The 22,180-nt window shown below is 41.6% G+C and overlaps 1 protein-coding gene across 8 annotated transcripts in view; it reads right to left on the minus strand.

Annotated features, from left to right (window-relative positions):
* CEP112 (centrosomal protein 112) overlaps positions 1–22,180 on the minus strand; it is a 346,088-nt gene that overhangs the window by 95,502 nt on the left and 228,406 nt on the right. For all 8 annotated transcript variants that reach the window (XM_070740313.1, XM_070740316.1, XM_070740309.1 and 5 more), the window contains one exon: positions 11,972–12,034. In XM_070740313.1, the coding sequence (XP_070596414.1) occupies positions 11,972–12,034 (63 nt within the window). The remainder of the gene's footprint in view (positions 1–11,971; positions 12,035–22,180) is intronic.

A 22,180-nucleotide genomic window follows, 5' to 3' on the forward strand; every position in this document is an offset into this window, starting at 1 on the left:
TCCAGAGAAGCCCATTGTAAAAGAAAATTTCTTGTGAGTTCAATCAAACTTCTCCAACTAGAACGAAGTTTTCTTTTACAATAGGCTCTCTGGACACAATACTCAGGAATGTGACAGAACTGCAAGTGACAGGTAGGACACATGTCTCATGATAGGGTGCAATTTGGGGGTGGCAGGTGAGGCAGAGCGGCGTGGGCTGTGAGACATACATCCTACCTGGGACTTTAGCTCTGTTGTGTTCCTCAAAGAGAAAAAGCAAGCAAGAGGCAGGTGTGCGCACACACCATGGAAGTGGCTCAGATCCTCTGGGCTCTGCCTATGGCAATTTCAAATACACTCCTGCCTGCGAGGAAGAGGAGGCGAGCAGGCAAGCAGGCGAGCATTGTTCTCTGCCTTGCCTGCTCCTCCTCACAGGGGGAGCGCATTTCAAAATGCCGCCAAAGGCATAGCGCCTTAGTATGTTTAGTTCCAGTTCCAGTTCTGGCTATCACCATAGAGTGGGAATCGCATTTGCAGAGCAGCCACTGCCCTGGCTGGAGTTTGGGAGCCGCAGAACCGTTTCTGTGTTTGGATGCCCATAAGGAAAGCAACAGATGATGTTCTTTCTCTCTCCCAAACTCCAGCTCTACAGCTTCCAAACCCCAGCCAGGGCATCAGCTGCCCTCTGAGTGTGCTTCCCGCTCTATGGTGACGATCATTGGAGGCCTCCCCTTCCCCTCCTGCTCTGCTTCATTCCAATCTCCCCGCGGTCCCCCTACCTGAGTGCTGACTTACCGGAGCGCCCACCAGCATGCCCGGGAGGCCCTCCACCTTGTGAGTCACCAGACAGGATGGCGATTGAGATAGACTCCTCCTGGGGAGGGGAGCTTCGTAGGACCCTTGCCTACACTCTCTTCCTTCTGCAGGCCCCTGCTTAATCTACCCAGGTGCCCGGCAGTGAGGCACCAGGCAGCCCCAACAGCATGGCCAGTGCTCCCTGCCTGTAGCTGACCTTGCCCTGCAGAGGCCAGCTGGAGCCTCAGGCCTAGACGGCAGCAACAAGAGCAGCAGCACCTCAGCCATCCGCACTGAGCAGAAGCAGCCGATGACCAAACCCAAGCTGACAGCCAAGCTTTTAGCTGAGCACAGCAGGAGCGGCCCACGAGCAAACCTTTTCTGTGGTGGGGGAAGGGGAGAGTGCAGGTAAGACACAGCACCAGGACAAGGAAACTTTGGGCTGCATGCAAGAAACATTTCTCCCCTTTCGCTCCAAGAGGCTGCACAGGTGTGATGAGTCTCAAGAAGACTCATTTCTGGTGGAGTTTGGAAGAGGGAAAGATTTCTTGCATCTTGTTTCTTTGTTGTTCTACTCTTCCCCACCTGTCATTCCCTCTCGCCGGTCAAAATTGGCCAGCCAGATTCAGGGAGCTGATCGCACTGCCACCACCCAGGAAGAGAACAACACGAGGAGCATTGGCCTACCTGATACACTCCTTCTCATCCGTAGGAGCCCACAGTCAGTATGGGTTGTCCACGCCTGTCCTGACTGCTGGTTCCTCCCAGGATGGAGAAGAGGTGCTGCAAGAGAGCCCATTACTCACGTTATTTTCCCAGGCGGCAGCTCATTCGGACGTTTTTCTTTACATTTCAATTTCCCTGCAAAGACCAGCCGAGAGACAGTAGTGGCAGAGAAAGCCAGCCACTGGTAAGATGTGTTCCTTGCAGCCCACCCCTCCCTATCCCCTGCCTCACTTGCCACCCCTAAATTGTGCCAACATCTTACCTGATAGCTTCACCATTTCTATTTCTTGGCAAGTCTTTGCAGGGAAACTCCCTGAAATGTAAAGAAAAATTTCTCCCGACTACAATAAGTTGCTAATTGCTCGTACTTGCAAGACGTTTTTCTTTATACAGTGATACCTCATCTTACAAACCCCTCGTCATACAAACTTTTCGAGATACAAACCTGGGGTTTAAGGTTTTTTTGCCTCTTCTTCCAAACTATTTTCACCTTACAAACCCAAGCTGCCGCCACTGGGATGCCCCGCCTCCGGACTTCTGTTGCCAGTGAAGCACCCATTTTTGCACTGCTGGGATTCCCCTGAGGCTCCCCTCCATGGCAAACACCACCTCCGGGCTTTTGTGTTTTTGCGATGCTGCAGAGGAATTCCAGCAGTGCAAAAATGGACACTTCGCTGGCAACGGAAGTCCGAAGGTGGGGTTTCCCAACGAGGGGAGCTAGCAAAATCACAGCATCACAAAAACACGGAAGTCCGGAGGTGGGGTTTCGAGGACTTCCATGTTTTTGCAGTGCTGCAATTTCGCTGAGGCTCCCCTCGGTGGGAAACCTCACCTCTGGACTTCCGTTGCCAGTGAAGCACCTGTTTTTGTGCTGCTGGGATTCCCCTGCTTGGATTCCCCTGCAGCATCACAAAAACACGGAAGTCTGGAGGTGGGGTTTCCCATGGAGGGGAGCCTCAGGGCAATCCCAGCAGCGCAAAAATGGGCCCTTCGGCTGCCAAAAGGGGTGAGTTTTGGGCTTGCACGCATTAATCGCTTTTCCATTGATTCCTATGGGAAACATTGTTTCATCTTACAAACTTTTCACCTTATAAACCTCATCCCGGAACCAATTAAGTTCGTAAGACAAAGTGTCACTGTATTTTCTTTTCTTTACATTTCAAGGAACTGCAAAAAACCAGCCAAGAAAGAAAAGCAGCAAGCTACCAGATTCTGGTAAGATGTTTGGGCACAATTTGGGGGTGTCAGATGGGGCAGGGGATACATGTCCGTAATTAGAAATGGGGGCTTATTTGGTGGGGGGTATTTTAACGTATGTCCTGAACAGCCCTCTTGGCCTTATTATCAGTACATGTCTTATGGTAGAGGAAACACGATAGCACCTTAATCACATTTAGGAAAATCACACAGGTTTTGCGGATGGGAACCAGACTTAAATTGATTCAAACATCAGTATCATGAAAATGCTGCTTAAGAATAATTTTGGTTTATAAAGACAAGTTCCTAGTTGCTGCTGTTTTTATATTTATATACAATGTCAGGGAACTGCACAGCAGGTGTCCAAATGAAGTTAGAGATGCTGACATGAACTTGTAGTTTTATATAGATAAATATATACAGTGCTCCCTCAATTTTCGCTGGGGATGCGTTCCGAGACCACCCGCGAAAGTTGAATTTCCATGAAGTAGAGATGCGGAAGTATATACACTATTTTTGGCTATGAACAGTATCACAAGCCTTCCCTTAACACTTTAAAACCCTAAATTACAATTTCCCATTCCCTTAGCAACCATTTAGATTATTATTCACCATGTTTATTTATTAAAGTTTATTAAAAAAATATTTATTAAAGGCAGACAAAAGTTTGGCGATTATATATGATGTCATCAGGCGGGAAAAATCATGGTATAGGGGAAAAAACCACAAAGTATTTTTTAATTAGTATTTTTGAAAAACCGTGGTGTAGACTTTTCGCGAAGTTCGAACCTGCGAAAATTGAGGGAACACTGTATTTACATCTATATTTACAGCAGACAAAATAGTCAGGCAAGGAGTAGCATCATGAAGTAAATCAGAAACACCCTGGACACTCAGAAGAAAAAGGTGGGAAATTGTGGGAACCTCCCCTCCATACCCACACCAACCAATCACAGTGCACATTGCCTCATGCAAGAGCCAGCACTCTTCAATCAATCAAATATAACTGAGTCTTCTTGCTCAGTGCACAACCCTGTTGCTCCAGCTACTAAATTTAAATACTTTAACATACCATCTTTATAACTTTTTATACATAACTCAAGGCAGCAAATGTACCTAATACTTTTACCTCCCATTTCCCTATAACTATGATGGTGAACTTATGGCATGCTTGTCACAGTGGCACATGGAGCCATACCGGAGGGCACATGAGGCGTTGCCCTATGTCAGGTCCAGCATACATGTTTAAGCTGGCAAGCTGATTTTCAGCCTTGGGGAAGGTCATTTCACCCTCCAGATGCTTCAGGAAGCTCCCCTGAAACCCCAGAGTGCAAAACACTGCCCAATGGGCAAACCGGAAGTTCAAAAAAACAGACTTCTTTTTTGCCTATTGGATAGGTTTTTGCACTCCAGAGGGTTCAGGAATGCTTCTTGAACCCTTGGAGTGTGAAAAACAGCCCAAAGGGCAAACTGGAAGTTCAGAAAACGGACTTCTGGTTTGCCCATTGTGCTGTTTTTCTCACTCCGGGGCTTCAGGAAGCTTCCCTGAATCATCTGGAGTGCAAAAAAACAGAAGAACGGGCAAACCGGAAGTCCGTTTTTCCAAATTTCCAGTTTGCCTGTTTTTTCACTGTCCCAGGCTTCAGTGGGGTCTGTGCGTATGCACGAGGATGGGGGGATTGTGCACATGTGCAGGGGCAGTGTGTGGGGTGCGCATGCACATAGCATGGGGAGAAGGGTTTGGGGCACGTGCACGCATGCTAGCACACATGCCTATTTAGCACGGGAACCAAAAACAGGTTCACTATCATTGCCCTATAACAACTGCCCTGTAAAGTGGGATGGGCTGAGAGTAAATGGCTCTCAATTATCCAGTCAGTTTTCACGCCTAAGAAACACCAGAACTTGGTTTCCTGATTTCTAGGCCAGGAGTTGTGCAGATTTTTTGGCCTCATTGCCAAATCAACTATTCTGCAATGGCCTTTGTGTCAATAAACATGGTGGGGTGATATTCTTAGTTTGATGTACTCATCTAACTCTGTAGCTTTGCATGGGAATTCTGATTTATGAATTTTCTTTCATTTACTTATTTAATTTTTATCACCGGTATTTATATTTATTACATTTACATGCCACCCTTCTCACTATTCAAAGCAGCTCGGGGCAGCTTACAATACAACCATTACAATAAAAGCAAATATAAAAACATTGCAATTAAAAAGAATTTCATAAAACTAGGAACCAAGTGCAGAAGCAGTAGGGAGGTAGGATCTCTATTACTCCATCAACTACCTTCAGCATAAAGCATTCCCCTTGGGACCCCAAGTCATCCAGCACAGCCATGTCTTCAGGTTCTTTTAGAAGGACCAAGAGGGTGGAAGCAGATCTCATTCTGGTGGAAAGATGTTCCAAAGGGCAAGGGTCATGGCAGAAATAGTTCTTCTCCTGGACCCTGCCAGTTAGAATTCCTTGACCGATGGGATCTGTAGCAAGACCTTCTGCTACAGTGAGTGGGACAAGCACTCGCAATGAAGCAAGACAATTCTTCAGATAACCTGGGATCCATGTCAGGAAGAGCTTGATAAGCAACACCTTAAATTGGACTTGAAAGCAAACTGACAATCAGTGTAGCTCATGCAACAGAGGTGTGCAACAAATGGAGACTACATCCAGACTTCATTGTTGACCTCTTTCATTATTGTGAAATCCCGTCTCTGAACTTTGTAAAAGATTCAGTTGGCTGTTGTAAGGGATTTCTAAGTGTTGCATTCCTCCATATGCAGATGAAACCCATTGCCATAATTCCTTCTTATCACAAGGCTTCTACAGAGGACCTGGCATATAAACTCCTTGCACCTTCACAACTAGCAGGTAGCTAAGGCTACCGCCATAGAAGACATTTTCAGTGATTCTTGAGCCTGCAGCCAAACTTCCTATTAATTTACTTTTTCTCAAAAGTTGTGTTCGTACATGTAGTCAAAAGGTAAATCCCCATTTACACGAACGTGTTTTTCAGAGAAGTAAAGAGAAGTTCCCACTCACAGATTTTTCACCCATATGGATAATACACCCATATTTCAAAGGTAAGCAGAAAAAGATTTTCCCCAGCTCTCCACTGCTGGTAAAGAATACTTGATAGGACATAGGAAGATTATCCAAAACCCTTCCTTTTGGACTAGAGAGCAAAACAGTTCAGTCATTCTTGTAATCCTCTAGAGGGGCAGGGGGAAAAGGGAAAGGAGAGGCTTGCCTGAACAGATTTTTTTTTTTTAAAAAAAATTCCTTTAGACCTCACCCTTTCTGGTAAAGAGTCTTCTTCTCAAGGGACAGTGAGCAAGATTGTGGTTAGATACAAGATACATTAATGGAATGAACACATCCTCAGATAATGAAGACTTGGAATAAGAACTGGTGAAAGCTAGGGGAGTGCTGGTTTCTTGGAAAAAGACAAAGCTTGAGAAAAACAAAGGGCAACACTCCAGGTTTATGAAAAATCGAATTGTATGTGATAATGTGCCAAACTGATTTCCCTGAAGAATGGAAGTTAAGGAGAAGCTCTAGATCAGGACTCATACCAAGTCAAAAGGAGGAAAGGTCATCATTCAAAAGCCTCTGATCAACATCTGGAGATCTGCAAGGAGCAAGGTTTATCCAGATAAATCACTGAATTACTGAGCAACAGGAACAGCAAAATAAAATACACTGTCAGGCATTTGTGCTTTACTTGATTGCTTGATTGCTTTTTGGAAATGGCCCTTGGTAACTTTTGTGTTTGAAGTTTGTAAAGCCAACTTGCTTCCTGTATTTTTGTTCCTTCTTAGGCTCTCTGAGCCACAGATCTCCCCCAATGTTGGTCTTTACCCAATCGCCCTGATAGCATTTTAGGGGACATTGATTTTAAGATATTGTTTGCTGTCTTGCTGGCATTATGTTCTTTCTTTTTTCCATCTGTAATTGGCTTTGGGTGTGACTTCCTAAAGCTAAAAGAAAGTTTAACTTTTTTTTTAAATAGTTAATTTTTAAAGTATAAATTGTGCTTTTGTTACAGACAGAGAGGGGGAATTATTTTCTCTGGTTATGTTCCTAAAATTACAATGACCAGGAGGTGGCAGTATAGAGTTCGTGTTCCTTTTTCATTATTTTTGTTATAATTACTGTTATTGAATTAAAAGCACTGGCTTTTTGACTAATCTTACACACATATATCCAAAGTCTAATTCCAATAAAGCTTTTTCATAAATGCTGCTTAAAATCTTTTCTCAGAATGAAGGTAGAAATGAAGAAATGAAAGTAGCTACTTATTCTGGTTTATGATGGGGACCCTGCTATTTCAATTCATTTCAACTAAAAATGTATTCCTTGGCAAGTAATGGTCTTCAGAGCATGAGATGCTCTATTTAGCTCACACTCTGTTGTGATCAGAGGAGAAGGAAGCCAGGTCAAAGTATTTCCCATAAACAAACAAACAAACAAACAAACAAACAAACAAACAAACAAACAAACAAACAAACAAGGTGGCAGCAGCAGAAAAACAGCCTAACAGCTGCTCCAGAATAAGAAGATAGGCAAAAGAACAGGCAGTACCAGAGGACTTGGGGGAACTTAGGCAGGCAACCCATCCCTTCTCAGCTGCTACAGCATGGCATGGCTAATTAAATCATCAATTCCCCTGGCCAGCTGACATATATCCATGTGTCAGCAGTGCAGATTCCCAGATACCTCAAATTGTAACCTGTCAGTGAATTTTTAACTCTCAGCTGCTGCAAAAGGAAATTGGCACTTTTCACTTCTTAAGTCTGAAGATATACTGTAGATTTAAAGAAACCAAGTTAAAAGGCAGCCACATTGTCTTTTTCAGGATATTTATGGGTTGCAGTATGGAGACTCGGGAAGTGAACAGAACAGACTTTGATTTACGTTATATAACAATTTAATATTAAAATCTATGCTTTTTGACTATAATGAACAGAAGCTGAATTACACAACTGTAAAAGTGAATTGTCTTTGGGGCCATGCTTTCAATTTTATAACATTTAGCTACTTCTAAAGGTTGGAATATCTAATACACTTACTTACAATAATCCTCCTTGCCTTGGCACTTTCCAAAAGTTTTTGGATTGCAGTTCAGCCATTGGCTATGTTGGCAAGGCAGTTTGGAGCTGCAACAGCAAATCTGGAGCGGACCAGATTGAAAAATGATAACTTGGTATAAACTCTTCTGAATACTATTTGACTGAGTTTGTAATAATGCAGAAAGGATCACACAGTAAGGATACTGAAGCATTTGTCCATATAAACATACCCTGCAATATTAAATTGAATTCCAGTAAAGCAAAACAATCTATTTTGCAGTTTTTTAATTTGAATATTTCATTCAATTTTGTAGCCAGAAAAATAATTCAAAGGAAGCAAATGTCGCTTACATAATGCTATAGTAACAGGGGCATGCAAAATGAAAAATATGTTTTGTTTCAAAGCTGAAACTATTTCATTCTGGAAGTGCTGCCAAATCAGCACAATTATTCAAACCAGTGCCTGTATTGGAATATCATTGGCAAAAGGGAAGCAGGAGAGAGAAGGAGGGAAGGGATCAGAAAGACCAGGAGAGAACACCCCAACATGGGTAGGCTTTGTTTCTGCTGAATCACAGCTAAATCTGAAATAGTTCAGCAGAAGCAAAACTCAGAATGCTTTAGCTGTCCTGGATTCTGCCCATGGCAAAATCCAAAAGGATCCTAAAGTGATTATATGGGTAAAATCTGTTGAATTTTCTACTCTATGTTGTCTGTTGTCTGCTCGACTACTGTAACGCTCTCTACATGGGGCTACCTTTGAAAAGTGTTCGGAAATTTCAGATCGTGCAGAATGCAGCTGCGAGAGCAATTATGGGCTTCTCTAAGTATGCCCATATCACTCCAACACTCCGCAGTCTGCATTGGTTGCCGATCAGTTTCCGGTCACAATTCAAAGTGTTCGTTATGACCTATAAAGCCCTTCATGGCACCGGACCAGAATATCTCCGGGACCGCCTTCTGCCACACGAATCCCAGCGACCGGTTCGGTCCCACAGAGTTGGCCTTCTCCGGGTCCCGTCGACTAAACAATGTCGTCTGGCGGGACCCAGGGGAAGAGCCTTCTCTGTGGTGGCTCCGACCCTCTGGAACCAACTCCCCCCTGAGATTAGGATTGCCCCCACCCTCCTTGCCTTTCGCAAACTCCTTAAAACCCACCTCTGCCGTCAGGCATGGTGGAACTGAAACATCTCCCCCTTGCCCATGTTGTTTTGGTGTTAGATTGATTGTGTGCTTGTTTTTTAATATTCTGGGGTTGTTTTTTATGAATTATTTAGCTTAACATTGTAATTGGATTGGTGGGTATTGGATTTGTTATTATGTATTGTTTTTACTTTGTTGTGAGCCGCCCCGAGTTTGCGGAGAGGGGCGGCATATAAATCCAATAAATCTAATCTAATCTAATCTAATCTAATCTGTCTATTGAATCACCCATCCTAATCTTCTTAGCATTTTCTACCCTATCTTTCTTTGGCCGCTGATGTCCTGATTCTTCCAGGATATTTTTCCCCCTCTCTCACATCAGTTGCTGTTGTTGTTGCTAGTGCTCCAGTGCGACATATTCACCATTGATGATCCAGGAGGGCATCATGCGCCAGCCCCAAACTTGTCAGAGCCTTCACTCTGCCTCCTCTCAACAACAATTGCTGCAGATGTCCACATGCACCATCACTTGTCAGTCTTAGCTTTCTCCTACTCGTACCTTCACACACACATTACTTCAGTCTGGAACATGTTGGTCCACAAATTGCTACAAACCTCCAAAACAAAACAATGGGCAGTGCAGAGACCTACAAAACCAGCTGTTCCATGCAGGTTAGAATAAGTGTATGAAAAAGTTTGCCCATCCCTAGACTGAATAAATTCCAATCCAGTTTTATGCTTTAATTCACATCAAATAATGCTCATACAACTTCTAAAAGCAGTAAGCAAAAAATTGTTAGGTGTTAATATTGGGGGGAGAGGAAAGAAGTATTATTTATTTTGACCACATTTAGAAACAAGTTCTTGAAGTACATTTTCTTTTGAAAGTTGTCCAGGCAGCCATAGAAAATTAAGAGACCGTACAAAATTTACAAATGACCTACTGTTAACATCACAAAACTGTGTTTAAATGGTAGCTGGGCCATTGAAAAAATTAACAGAAATTAAGGTGACAGAATTATAGATGAAGTTCAATTTTAAATTTGTAACGGCAAAAGCGGAACCATCTTATTATCCTTCAGTAAATACAAGCAAATACTCATACCCAATGATTAGAAGTGTGTTCATTTGTTTCCCAGAATATACTTACCCTCTCAGGGGAATAAGCATTTTAAATTTTTATATTTCAATTGGGAAAAATTATTTCCACGGGTGTCTATATAAATGTATGTCTACTTGCAGCTGAACTTTTACCATGAGAATTTCATGGTAACTATATGGAACAACATATAGATTTCTTGGCAACCATATGGAACTGATTGCCACGGCCTATGTTCTTTCCCAATCTAGCCTACAAACTAGGATTTTCTAGAAGTCTGAGATCATCTTCTAACCGAATTTGACCCTGTTTATCTTTTCCAAGTCTGATTATGGTGCAATAATATCTAGGCCACAATGCATAAAAGTTCAGGAGATATATTTCAAGCAACTATTTTCATTCTGCTTATGCAATAAAGTAATCAAACCCAAGCATATCTAATGCTCATGGAGGAGTCGGTGTAAGCCTTAAAATAATTATTTAGTCTTCCTTTCTTTTCCATGTTATATCTCCACTGATACCACATTCATGTCTTCCTGCTACTTTCATAATGATGCAAAATGGGTTTCCACCAGGCTGTAATGATGTAACACATCAGTATTCTTGTTCATAATTAGGACAGTGGAGATAAGTACTGAGTAAATGCAATTTGGTCAGGCTTGCCTTTCACCCTCTACTAATAACAGCACAATCATCCATTGAACTGTATTGTAGAAATCTGACTCTTCCTGTCCAAATGAGAAGGGGGAAAAATGGAGGAAATGCCCTTTCTAATTTTGATAGAAGCCAGTAACTCAGTTTATAGAATTACCAAAGTAACTAAGAGAAGGAATATATTGACAATCAGGCAGATCGACATAATAGTCTTTACTGGTGGACTGATTAAGAGGACAACTGCTCTTTTTGAAAGAACTTTATCCTTTTTAAATAACTTTTTATGGGGTTTTAGTTTTAGATAATGTTCAACTTCTTTTTATTGCTTTGTATCTATTTATATTTTTTATTATTGTTGTAAGCCGTTCTAAGTCCTTCGGGATTGGGCGGCATGGAAGTCAAACAAACAAACAAACAAACAAACAAACAAACAAACAAACAAACAAGGTAGTGCTAGATAGGGGCAATCTACTTAAAATTACCCTCCAAATGCTCTTAGTGCTTCTACATTCAAGGATGATGCTATTATAAAGACATGTCTGCACAGGGAGAAAGAATTAAAAGGCAATATAATCTCCAAATACTAGTACTTTATGGGGTAATATACTCACAATAAGTTGTAATCATATTTCACCCAACCCAAACACTGCAAATATCTCCATGTTCAAGTAGCACATAATGTAGAATGTCTTGATCATGTATGAACTGGCCATCATTTTTAGGCCTCAGTCCCCAAAGATGATAGAGGACATTAGGGCCTTTTATTTCTCTTTCCACTTCCATCTACAATAGCATGGCTGGGTTTATAGCACTGCAAAGTCAGGAGATTATGTGCAACCTGCCAATTTCTTTTTTCTTTTCTAGAACAAAGATAAAAGCTAAAACACCCATGGATTTTGTACACAAAGATAAGCTCTTATGATTAGCTGGCTGGATCCAAAGAACCAAGTTTGGAATTTGTGTGAGATGTTATCTTCTCCTTGTAACTAAATTAACACTATTGTGAGAACCAGATGTTGTGTATTTGGAGAATTTCATTTTAATCCCACAGGTTGGCAAATTCATTATTTAAAATAATATGGGGGGTGAGGGTGGGCAGTAACATGTGAGAATAAACTATAAAAATCAAAATAACATCTGCCAACAGCAAAATTTAACTTTATGGAAAGGAAATGGGTGTTAGAATAAATCCTGGTATTTTAAGTGTAGATAGTAATGTGGCTTATTTCTGTTTTCATCTTTAACTGAAAAGACTGGAAAAAAACACCCCCCTTTCCTAAAGAAATATCCTCGTTGTGTTTCCTACCTGCGAAGATTTGGCGAGCTTCTGGCTATATTCCTTTTCAATCTGCTTCAACTTGCCATTGGCCTGAAAGACACAAACAAAAAGGGAAACCAGATTATCTCAGATGAAGAACGTGTACAGACATTTTGCCACTGACCTCTGTTGCCTGGCACTTCATCTGCATTGCCTATCACTAAGCAGCTGGGAGCTTTGCCAATTCCAATGCCCTTTTGTGGCAGCCAAAAAAACCCTAGGGCTTGCCTTTGATCTAGGGCCAGCTATTCATCACTTGAAAGAGAGGGAGGGGGGAAAGGGAGGAGAATAGTACTGCTGCTGCCAATTATTAGAAAAACATAAAGGCCTCTGTGGATTTTTTTTTTTTTAAGTTGGGGGAGAGGAAAGGGAGAGGGAGTTTATCTGGATGACCTCATCTCAGTAAGAAGAAAAAAGGGAAGGGAAGGGGGAAAAAAGTCACCAGCTCCACTGAGGGCTGGGAGGATAATGCGACAGATATTTCATGATATTGTGTGCCAACTGATCCCTGCTAGTTCCTTTTAAATATTCCCACATACCTTCTTGAGTAAAAATTGGCTTCCGTTAACTCAAATTCCCTTACACTATGGAATCATTTGAGCTTATTTTGACCCACAACTCTCTTCCTCTCCCTTTTTAGCACCTCAAAGGTAAGAAGAAAAGCAATCTGGAGATAGGGGTTCTTTGTTGATTTGATACCACATGCAGCTCCAAGAGCAGGATTTCTAAAACTATCTCAACCCCCCTCTCAAAAAAAAACTTCCAAAGAAATATTTACCTAGATTTCTCTACTGACTTAAAACATTTAAGAATCTGTTCCAACCTTTCAATGTATAACTCTTCTCCTTAATTAGGAACCAATGAATGTGCTCTGTTCACATGTTTCTAGACATGAGGTGCAAAGTACTATTGTCTAAAAATACATACAGGTAATTTGGCACATTGGAAATGGGACAATAACTCTGATGAACGTGATTCCCTGTTCTTTTAATGAGAAAGGAAATATGTAGCATGGACAATCACTGCACTCTTGTGTGATTTTTTTTTTTTTGTAAGAGGAAACAAGCAACTTTAAGAAATTAAGAAAAGTACAGTATAAGGCAAAACTAGTCAGTCAAGCTAGTTGCCAAGTGTCCAAATTTTGTTCAGATGACCATGGGGATGCTGCAACGGATGTAAGTGTGAAAAATGGTCAAAAATCACTTTTTCAGTGTTGTTGTCAATGGTGTTCAAACGGTCACTAAACAAATGGTTGTAAGTTGAGGATTACCTGTATCAGCTAGTGACCAAAGACTGCAGAAGGTCAGTCATTTCCACATTGGACATAAGAAAAAAAACAGGTCACCTATATTCTATGACCATATATGCATTTTAAACACTGTATTTATTGAAGAGGTCACCACCACAGCTGGTTGCAGCAAAACATAACATTAAGGCATAATAAAAATCGATACGTTTACTATGCCATCAATTTTTATGGTGTAAATACTACTTCATCACAAACATGGGATGTTAGCTTCAGTTGACAGAACAGAATTAAAAATGACTTCAGAAGGAATGAAAAGTAAGAAATGCAGTCTGTGATGCTTGCAGTAAAATTTAACAATTAAATAATTATAGTGACCATTCAAAAAACACAGTCAACAACCGATACATTGGGGCATGTTAGCTAATTATCATTGTTAATTGGGATTAGCTCAATTCAGGTTATGTTATTTTATTTGCAGAATTATATGGCTATCTATTTCATAATGGTTCTAAGTAGCATTAAAAATTGTGTGTGTGTATGTGTTTAATATGCAATCTTTATTATTTTTATAAATAACTCATGGCAGTGAACATACCGTATTTTCCGGCGTATAAGACGACTTTTTAACCCCTGAAAATCTTTTCCAAAGTGGGGGGTCGTCTTCTATGCCGGATATAGGACAGTGGCGCCTATTTGCGATGGCTGAGAGGGGCGAGAACACCGCCTCCCAGCTGGGCGAGCCTGAGCCGAGCGCAGGCCCGCCCACACGCTGCCTTTGGCAGCACAAGCGTGCCTGTCCGGCCGGGGAAGATTCGCCCCGGCCGGACCTCAGTTTCAGCTGGAGGGGGCGAGAATACCGCCTCCCAGCTGGGCGAGCCTGAGCCGAGCGCAGGCCCGCCCACACGCTGCCTTTGGCAGCACAAGCGTGCCTGTCCGGCCGGGGAAGAATCGCCCCGGCCGGACCTCAGTTTCAGCTGGGGGGGGCCCAGAATACCACCTCCCAGCTGGGCGAGCCTGAGCCGAGCGCAGGCCCGCCCACACGCTGCCTTTGGCAGCACAAGCGTGCCTGTCCGGCCGGGGAAGAATCGCCCCGGCTGGACCTCAGTTTCAGCTGGGGGGGGGGCGAGAATACCGCCTCCCAGCTGGGCGAGCCTGAGCCGAGCGCAGGCCCGCCCACACGCTGCCTTTGGCAGCACAAGCGTGCCTGTCCGGCCGGGGAAGAATCGCCCCGTCCGGACCTCAGTTTTAGCTGGAGGGGGCGAGAATACCGCCTCCCAGCTGGGCGAGCCTGAGCCGAGCACAGGCCCGCCCACACGCTGTCTTTGGCAGCACAAGCGTGCCTGTCCGGCCGGGGAAGAATCGCCCCGGCCGGACCTCAGTGTCAGCTGGGGGGGGGCGAGAATACCGCCTCCCAGCTGGGCGAGCCTGAGCCGAGCGCAGGCCCGCCCACACGCTGCCTTTGGCAGCACAAGTGTGCCTGTCCGGCCGGGGAAGAATCGCCCCGGCCGGACCTCAGTTTCAGCTGGGGGGGGGCCAGAACACCGCCTCCCAGCTGGGCGAGCCTGAACGGAGCGCAGGCTCGCTCACACGCTGCCTGTCCGGCCGGGGAAGAATCGCCCCGGCCGGACGTCAGTTTCAGCTGGGGGGGCGCGAACACCGCCTCCCAGCTGGGCGAGCCTGCGCAAAGCGCAGGCTCGCCCACACGCCGCCGTCCGTGCCTCAGTTCCGTAGCTCCACCTCACAGCTGATCACCCTGCTGCCGCTGCTGAGAGAAAAAAAGATGGAGAGAGGGGGGGAGAGAAAGAGATAGCAAGAGAGGGAGAGAGGGGGGGTTAGCAACAGAGGGACAGAGAGAAAGAGAGAGGGGGGATAGCAACAGAGGGAGAAAGAGAAGGAGAAAGAGAGAGGGAGAGGGGGCAGAAAGAGAAAGAAAGAGATAGCAAGAGAGGGAGAGAAAGATAGAGGGGGGATAGCAACAGAGGGAGAGAGAGAAAGAGAGAGGGAGAGAGGGGGGAAAGAAAGAGAAAGAGATAGTAAGAGAGGGAGAGAGAGAAAGAGAGAGGGAGAGAAAGAGATGGCAAGAGAGGGAGAGAGAGAAAGATAGAGGGGGGATAGCAACAGAGGGAGAGAGAGAAAGAGAGAGGGAGAGAGGGGGGAAAGAAAGAGAGAAAGAGATAGCAAGAGAGGGAGAGAGAAAGAGAGAGGGAGAGAAAGAGATGGCAAGAGAGGGAGAGAGAGAGGGAGAGAGGGGAGACAGAAAGAGAAAGAGATAGTAAGAGAAGGAGAGAGAGGGGGAGAGAAAGAGAGAAAGCAAAAAAAAAAGAGAGAAAGAGAGATAGCAAGAGAGAAAGAGAGGGAGAGAGAGGGGGAGAGAGAAAGACTTTGATCATTTCCCCAGGTATTTTTGTACCTACTTGACCAACATTATTAGTGGTTGCAAAATTGAATGTATGAACTTGTTCATTTCAATAAAAAGAGCCAGGGAAATGATTGAATGTTAAACTGGATGCATTTATTTCTGCCTGTTTGTATTTGTTCTTATGTTTAACCATTGAAAATGTACTTTTCCTCCAAAAAGAATCATCTTTTCATATTTCTTAGGCAACATTTTAAAATAACTTTAAAAGCTGAGGTCATATTATTCACCCTGCTCTGTATCATAGCACACTGCACAGTACTGAAAATTGGCAGGGTCACTAATTAAACCCGACAAGTTAAAATCTGTTTAAGTGACATTGCAAGAGGATAAAGACAGAAAGTGCGGAAAGAGGAAAAAATGGATGGGCTGTTTGGATTGCGATATCATGATATCACATACAGATTCTCATTCCATAATAGATTCTCACATAGGTGTCAGCATGCTGCATGTTAGACTGAAAGATACCTGCAGAATAGATGGTAGGAGAAAGGAAAATAGCCAGGTTCACCTTTTTGTGTTGACAAATTATGATGAGTTATAATAATAAACTTAATTGTGGTGAGGAGAAATATGAGAGGCAGACAAGACAGATAGACAGAGACATATGGAGAGATAGACAGAAGAGTGCTCCCACTTGGCTCTCTCTCTCTAAATAATTCATTCATAATTTTAACAATAAGATCTTCATCATTAGTAATTAAAATATTGTGTTATCATGTTCAGAAATGATTTTTTTCTCAATGCAAGTACATCATAGACCTAGACTCAGTCAGGTCTATGATGTACAGAAGAGGGGTAGTCTTATACGGCGAGTATATCTCAAATTCTATATTTTAACTGGAAAAGTTAGGGGGTCGTCTTATACGCCCAGTCGTCTTATACGCCGGAAAATACGGTACCTCTTTTCTCCTCTTGTTTTCCCCACAACAAAAACAAAAGGCAGGACTAGAACTCACAGTCTCCTGATTTCTAACTTGTTGCCTCAATCACTACACCAAACTGACCTAAAAACCAAGATAAAATAAAAATAGCCTTCCGCCCAGTTGCAAGACCAAAGTTTCTCAGCTCAACCTTCATCCTAGTTCAATGCTTAGGGAAAGAGCCAGGTCTTCACTGTCTTCTGTAGGATTAAAGGATATAGATCCATTGGATCTTAGGCGGGAGGCTTTTTCAAAGGGCTGGGGCAGCTACTGAGATGTCTTGCCCATCAGGTGGCATTTAAGGGAATAAATCTGGAATCTTGCCCACCCTATCTAGTCTAATAGGATAGGCAGATACTCTCACGGTCTTGCAAATAACCTGGCCCTCCGCCATGTAAAGCTTTCAAGGTTATGAATTAATTTAATTTCTTGATTAATATGTCAAATTCAGAGACCACCCATCTAACTGAGTGATACTGGGCAGTATTCAATGAAACACATAAAAACATATTCAAATATTATAGTATCAATAAAAGGAGGCAATTAAAACAATTAAAATAGAATAATTAAAGCTATTTATTGCATCAAGAAATCAACTAGGAGACAGTGTAGCACAGGAGTGTCAAACTCATGTCGTCACGGCAGCATCATCTCTCCTTTCTACCCATTGCTTCTTGTTCTACCCTCAGGTTCTTTGGAGAATGGGTGATTCCCCCTTCTTTGTGGTAAGCCCTGAGATATTGGTACACTGCTATCATGTCTCCCCTGGTCCTTCTTTTCATCAAACTTGACATACTCAGTTCCTGCAACCGTTCTTCATGTGTTTTAGCCTCCAGTCCCCTAATCATCTTTCTCTGTCCTCTTTCTAGAGTCTCAACATCCTTTTTGCATTGTGCCGACCAAAACTGAATGCAGTATTCCAAGTGTGACCTTACCAAGGCCTTATAAAGTGGCCTTGATTCTCTCCCTCTGTTAATGCAGCCTAGAACCATGTTGGCTTTTTTGGCAGCTGCTGCACCCTACTGGCTCATATTTAGATGGTTGTCCACTAGGACTCCAAGATACCTCTCACAGTACCACATATACTGTATCTGTGCACTTTGTTTTTCTTGCCTAAATGTAGAATCTTACTTTTTTTCGCCACTGAATTTCATTTTGTTAAATAGTGGCCAATGTTCAAGTTTGTCAAGATCCTTCTGTATTTTGTGTCTGGTGTCATCTGTAAATTTGATGAGTTCCCCATCTATCCCCTCATCCAAGTCATTGATGAAGATGTTGACGAGTACTGGGCCTAAAACAGAGCCCTGGGGTACTATCTATGTCGCCAGGCATGGGATAACTAGTATATCCCCCCTCTCGGACCATTGAAAGTTATGTGTGGCTATCATTGTGTAGTATTGATTGTTTTTAAGGTAATGGGTTTTAGTTACAGTTTTTAATTATTAGATTTGTATCTGTATTGTTTCATTGTTGTTGTGAGACGCCCCGAGTCTTCGGAGAGGGGCGGCATACAAGTCTAATAAATTATTATTATTATTATTGTTGCTGTTGTTGTTGTTGTTGTTGTTATTATTATTATTATTATTATTATTATTATTATTATTATTATTTCATTGCATACATCCGTCCATGCAGATGCAATTATAAATGGAATAAATAAATCTTGATGATTATGTAAAGCATATTCTGAATTCAACAACTTTCAATTTTCAGTTTTGCAATTTAGGACTGCTGAGTTTGATCTGGACTGCCTTGTTGTGGCACTGTTAGAGCCAAGTTATCAGGCAAGACTTCACTAACTTCACTAAGAATTGCCTCTTGAATTAATTTTGTTTCAAAAGATCTAACAAAAGGACAAAAGAAATGAATATTGTTTATACTTATGCCTGGAAAAAGTCATAATTAACATTGTAAGGATGAAAATATATAAGAATTTTTGTCAGTTATTCAGTGCTTTGAACTTTATCTTATTTGCACAAATATTTAATTGTCATGAAATCTGAAAGGACTACTATTTTAACATTCAGTTTCTTTACATTAGACTGTGTGATTCATGTCTTTTTTTTTTTTTTAAATTAAGTAAATTAGTTCAACTGTAAATAATGAACTGTATAGTATGAGATAAATATTATTTTTTCTTAAAAATATTTTAAGCAAAAGAGCTAATTACCCTATCTCTTTATAATAAAAACATTGTAAAGTAACATTTACAAAAATAACATTTTCCCTGGGTATAAGTTCAGATTGCTCATATGTCCTCTTCCCTCTCTAACAAAAACTAATCAATTGAAATGCAAACAAGCCATAAATCAGAAATTCATTGCTGCATGTCAGTAAAGACCTGTCCTTCTAAGATTAATTCTTTTGGCCAGCCCTGGTACATATAAAATCTACAGTTCTTGATGCCTAGATAAATTCCAAGTGTTGGGAAAGCAGCCAACAGAACATCCTCAATCAACAAGATTGATCCAAAGACATATTAATAACCCATTGGAATTTAGCATCTGGCAATGGTGGTACATATCCAAACCATGTGAGTTTATATTTCGACTTTCAAACTCATATCCACCAACAAAACAAATGCATGATCCCCCTTTATAAACATTCTCTTGGAATTAACACCTATGAAATTGAGCTTTGTGTTGTATTAATCTCATTTTACGAATTTGTTTACTTCAGATTTTAAAATACAAAGATTTCCATTTTAAATTCTTTAAGGCAAGCCCCACTTGTGTTTCACAAAATACAATATTCAAGTTCATTATTCCAAAGTTTGCATCAACAGTTAATGTTCATTTCTAAATCTTCCTTCTAAGCTTAGGCATCTCAACTATCTAATTTAAAGTTTATAACAATTGTGAAACGCCACAATAACATCAGTTTCTAACAGAAAAAACAATATGTTCAAGTCGAATAAACTATCAAAAACCCTAAAGGCAAAGTAGACCTGTTTAGATTCTACCAAAATATTTAGAACAATTAATATAATATAATAATAATAATAACAGAGTTGGACCTTGGAGATCTTCTAGTCCACCCCCTGCCCAGATGGAAACCCTACACTACTTCAGTTATCCAACATCTTCTTAAAAACGTCCAGTGTTGGAGCATTCACAACTTCTGGAAGCAAGCTGTTCCACTGATTAATTATTCTGTCAGGAAATTTCTCCTTAGTTCTAAGTTGCTTCTCTCATTGTTCAGCTTCCACTCATTGCTTCTTATTCTGCCCTTAGGTGCTTTGGAGAATAGGTTGACTCCTTCTTCTTGGCAACCGCTGAGATATTGGAACATGCTATCATGTCTCCTCTGGTCCTTCTTTTCATTAAATTAGCTATGCCCAGTTCTTGCAACCATTCTTTAATTACATCAGAAGAATTTTATTTAAAGCAATTCTGTTGCAAAAGACTCTTTATCTTTGTAAAGTTTATAAATATGAGGTTATGAGCTATTTTTAAATTGGAATTGTCTTACAGGGTTTTTTTAAAAAAACCCAATAATTTGAACCATTAACTGCAAAAATCTACAGATGAACAAGCAATTTAACACTTGTCAGGATTTCAGCGGGGTCAGAAAATAATTTTCAAGCTGAAACCAACTAACTGAATTCTGAAGTTCCTTCGTCCAATCAATAACCAAATGTAAAATAAATAATGAAAAATCTGAAAGTGTAGACATTTAAATCCATCTTTTCTCCAACAGATAAATGTACTTTACAGTTTGAAAAATAAGATGGATGCTCCTGCCTGGAAATCAGAATCCTATACAGTTCCTTGAATAAAAGGATAAAAATAATAATACTTATTTAAAAAAAGAAATGGATTAGCTATAAGATATATCTTATATTACCTCCCTACCTACAATTAAATTTAAACAATATGACAAAGCTATTATTATAAAATTATCCTTACATTTTTGAGAGGCAGAGGAAGCACTTGAAAAGAAAATGAATTACTTTTGTTTTTAAATAATTCATTTAATTTAAAAAAAAAACTTTTAAAAAAAATCTATTTATGCAGTGAAAGTATGATTCAGACCCTATGTCAGTGATGGCGAACCTTTTTTGGCTCGGGTGCCAAAAGGATGCATGTACACGCCGAGACCTATAATGCAATGCCCTTCCCCATGCATGCGCACAACCCTGCTCTGATCCCTGTGCATCTTCAGGCCTCACTGAAGCCTCCAAACTTTGAGTTGGCCTGTTGGGCCATTTTCAACTATCCCCAAGCTTCAGGCAGCTTTTTTGAAGCCTGGAGAGAGCAAAAACAGATGAAAAACAGCTGGCCAGTGCTCACATGTGCCCTGGACATAGGGTAATGCCTCATGTGCCTTCAGATATGGCTCTGGTGAACCACTTGTGGCACACGTGCCATAGGTTCATCATCACTGCACTACGTGCTTGCTAAAAATGTAGCTAATTTCAACCAGGCTAATAAAACAACACTTTTTGAGGCTGTTAAAAGTTGTGACGAGATTTCTACATTTGTATTCTAGTAGATGAAAAGGTGCAACAGGTATGTTATATGCCAAGTATTATTAGCATATAATATTCTACAAGGATTATATTTATTTATTTATTTATTTATCAGATTTGTATGCCGCCCCTCTCGGCAGACTCGGGGCGGCTCACAACAATAATAATACAATGTAAACAAATCTAATATTTAAGTTAATTTAAAAACCCCAATTTAGAAACCAATCATACATACTAGCATACCATGCATAAATTTTATAAGCCTAGGGGGAGGGAAAGTGTCAATTCCCCCATGCCTGACGACAGAGGTGGGTTTTAAGGAGCTTACGAAAGGCTAGGAGGGTGGGGGCAACTCTGATATCTGGGGGGAGTTGGTTCCAAAGGGTCGGGGCCGCCACAGAGAAGGCTCTTCCCCTGGGTCCCGCCAAACGACATTGTTTAGTTGACGGGATCTGGAGAAGGCCAACTCTGTGGGACCTAACTGGTCACTGGGATTTGTGCGTCCGAAGGCGGTCCCAGAGATATTCTGGTCCGGTGCCATGAAGGGCTTTATAGGTCATAACCAACACTTTGAATTGTGACCAGAAACTGATCGGCAACCAATGCAGACTGCGGAGTGTTGGTGTGACATGGGCATATTTAGGAAAGCCCATGATATCCATATGGCAAGCTGATTGTATTCAACCAAAGCTTTGGTTATAATAATTTAGTGGGATAGATAAAAGGCCAAAAATAGTTAACGTCTCAAAATTGTACTAATTATCTCCTCCCACCCCCCAAAACAATACAACAGATGCAATTCATTTCTAGTTCTATGGTATTTGTTCCTTTAAAAAAGAACCTACATACTATTGCTGGTAAAAGCTTGTTATGCTTCCTTAAAAAGATCCAGTCAGATCAGAAGTGATGATTAACAAGATACTTGTTGTCTTGTAAAAGGAACTTTTGAAGCATTCCTTTCCTCTTGTCTGACTCACTCAGCTGAGCTGTGGGCCATGCTTGTGACACTACAAACACTTGTACAGTGATCAGTTCTGACACCATAAACACTGAGTTGTGGTTTCCCTGAGTGAATGAGCTCTGCAGCTGGCTGCTATTTAAGAGAAAGTTTTCATTCCTAAATACCTTGATGAGTAGC

This window comes from Erythrolamprus reginae, chromosome 2 (assembly GCF_031021105.1).
Source record: "Erythrolamprus reginae isolate rEryReg1 chromosome 2, rEryReg1.hap1, whole genome shotgun sequence".
Lineage (NCBI taxonomy): Eukaryota > Metazoa > Chordata > Lepidosauria > Squamata > Dipsadidae > Erythrolamprus > Erythrolamprus reginae.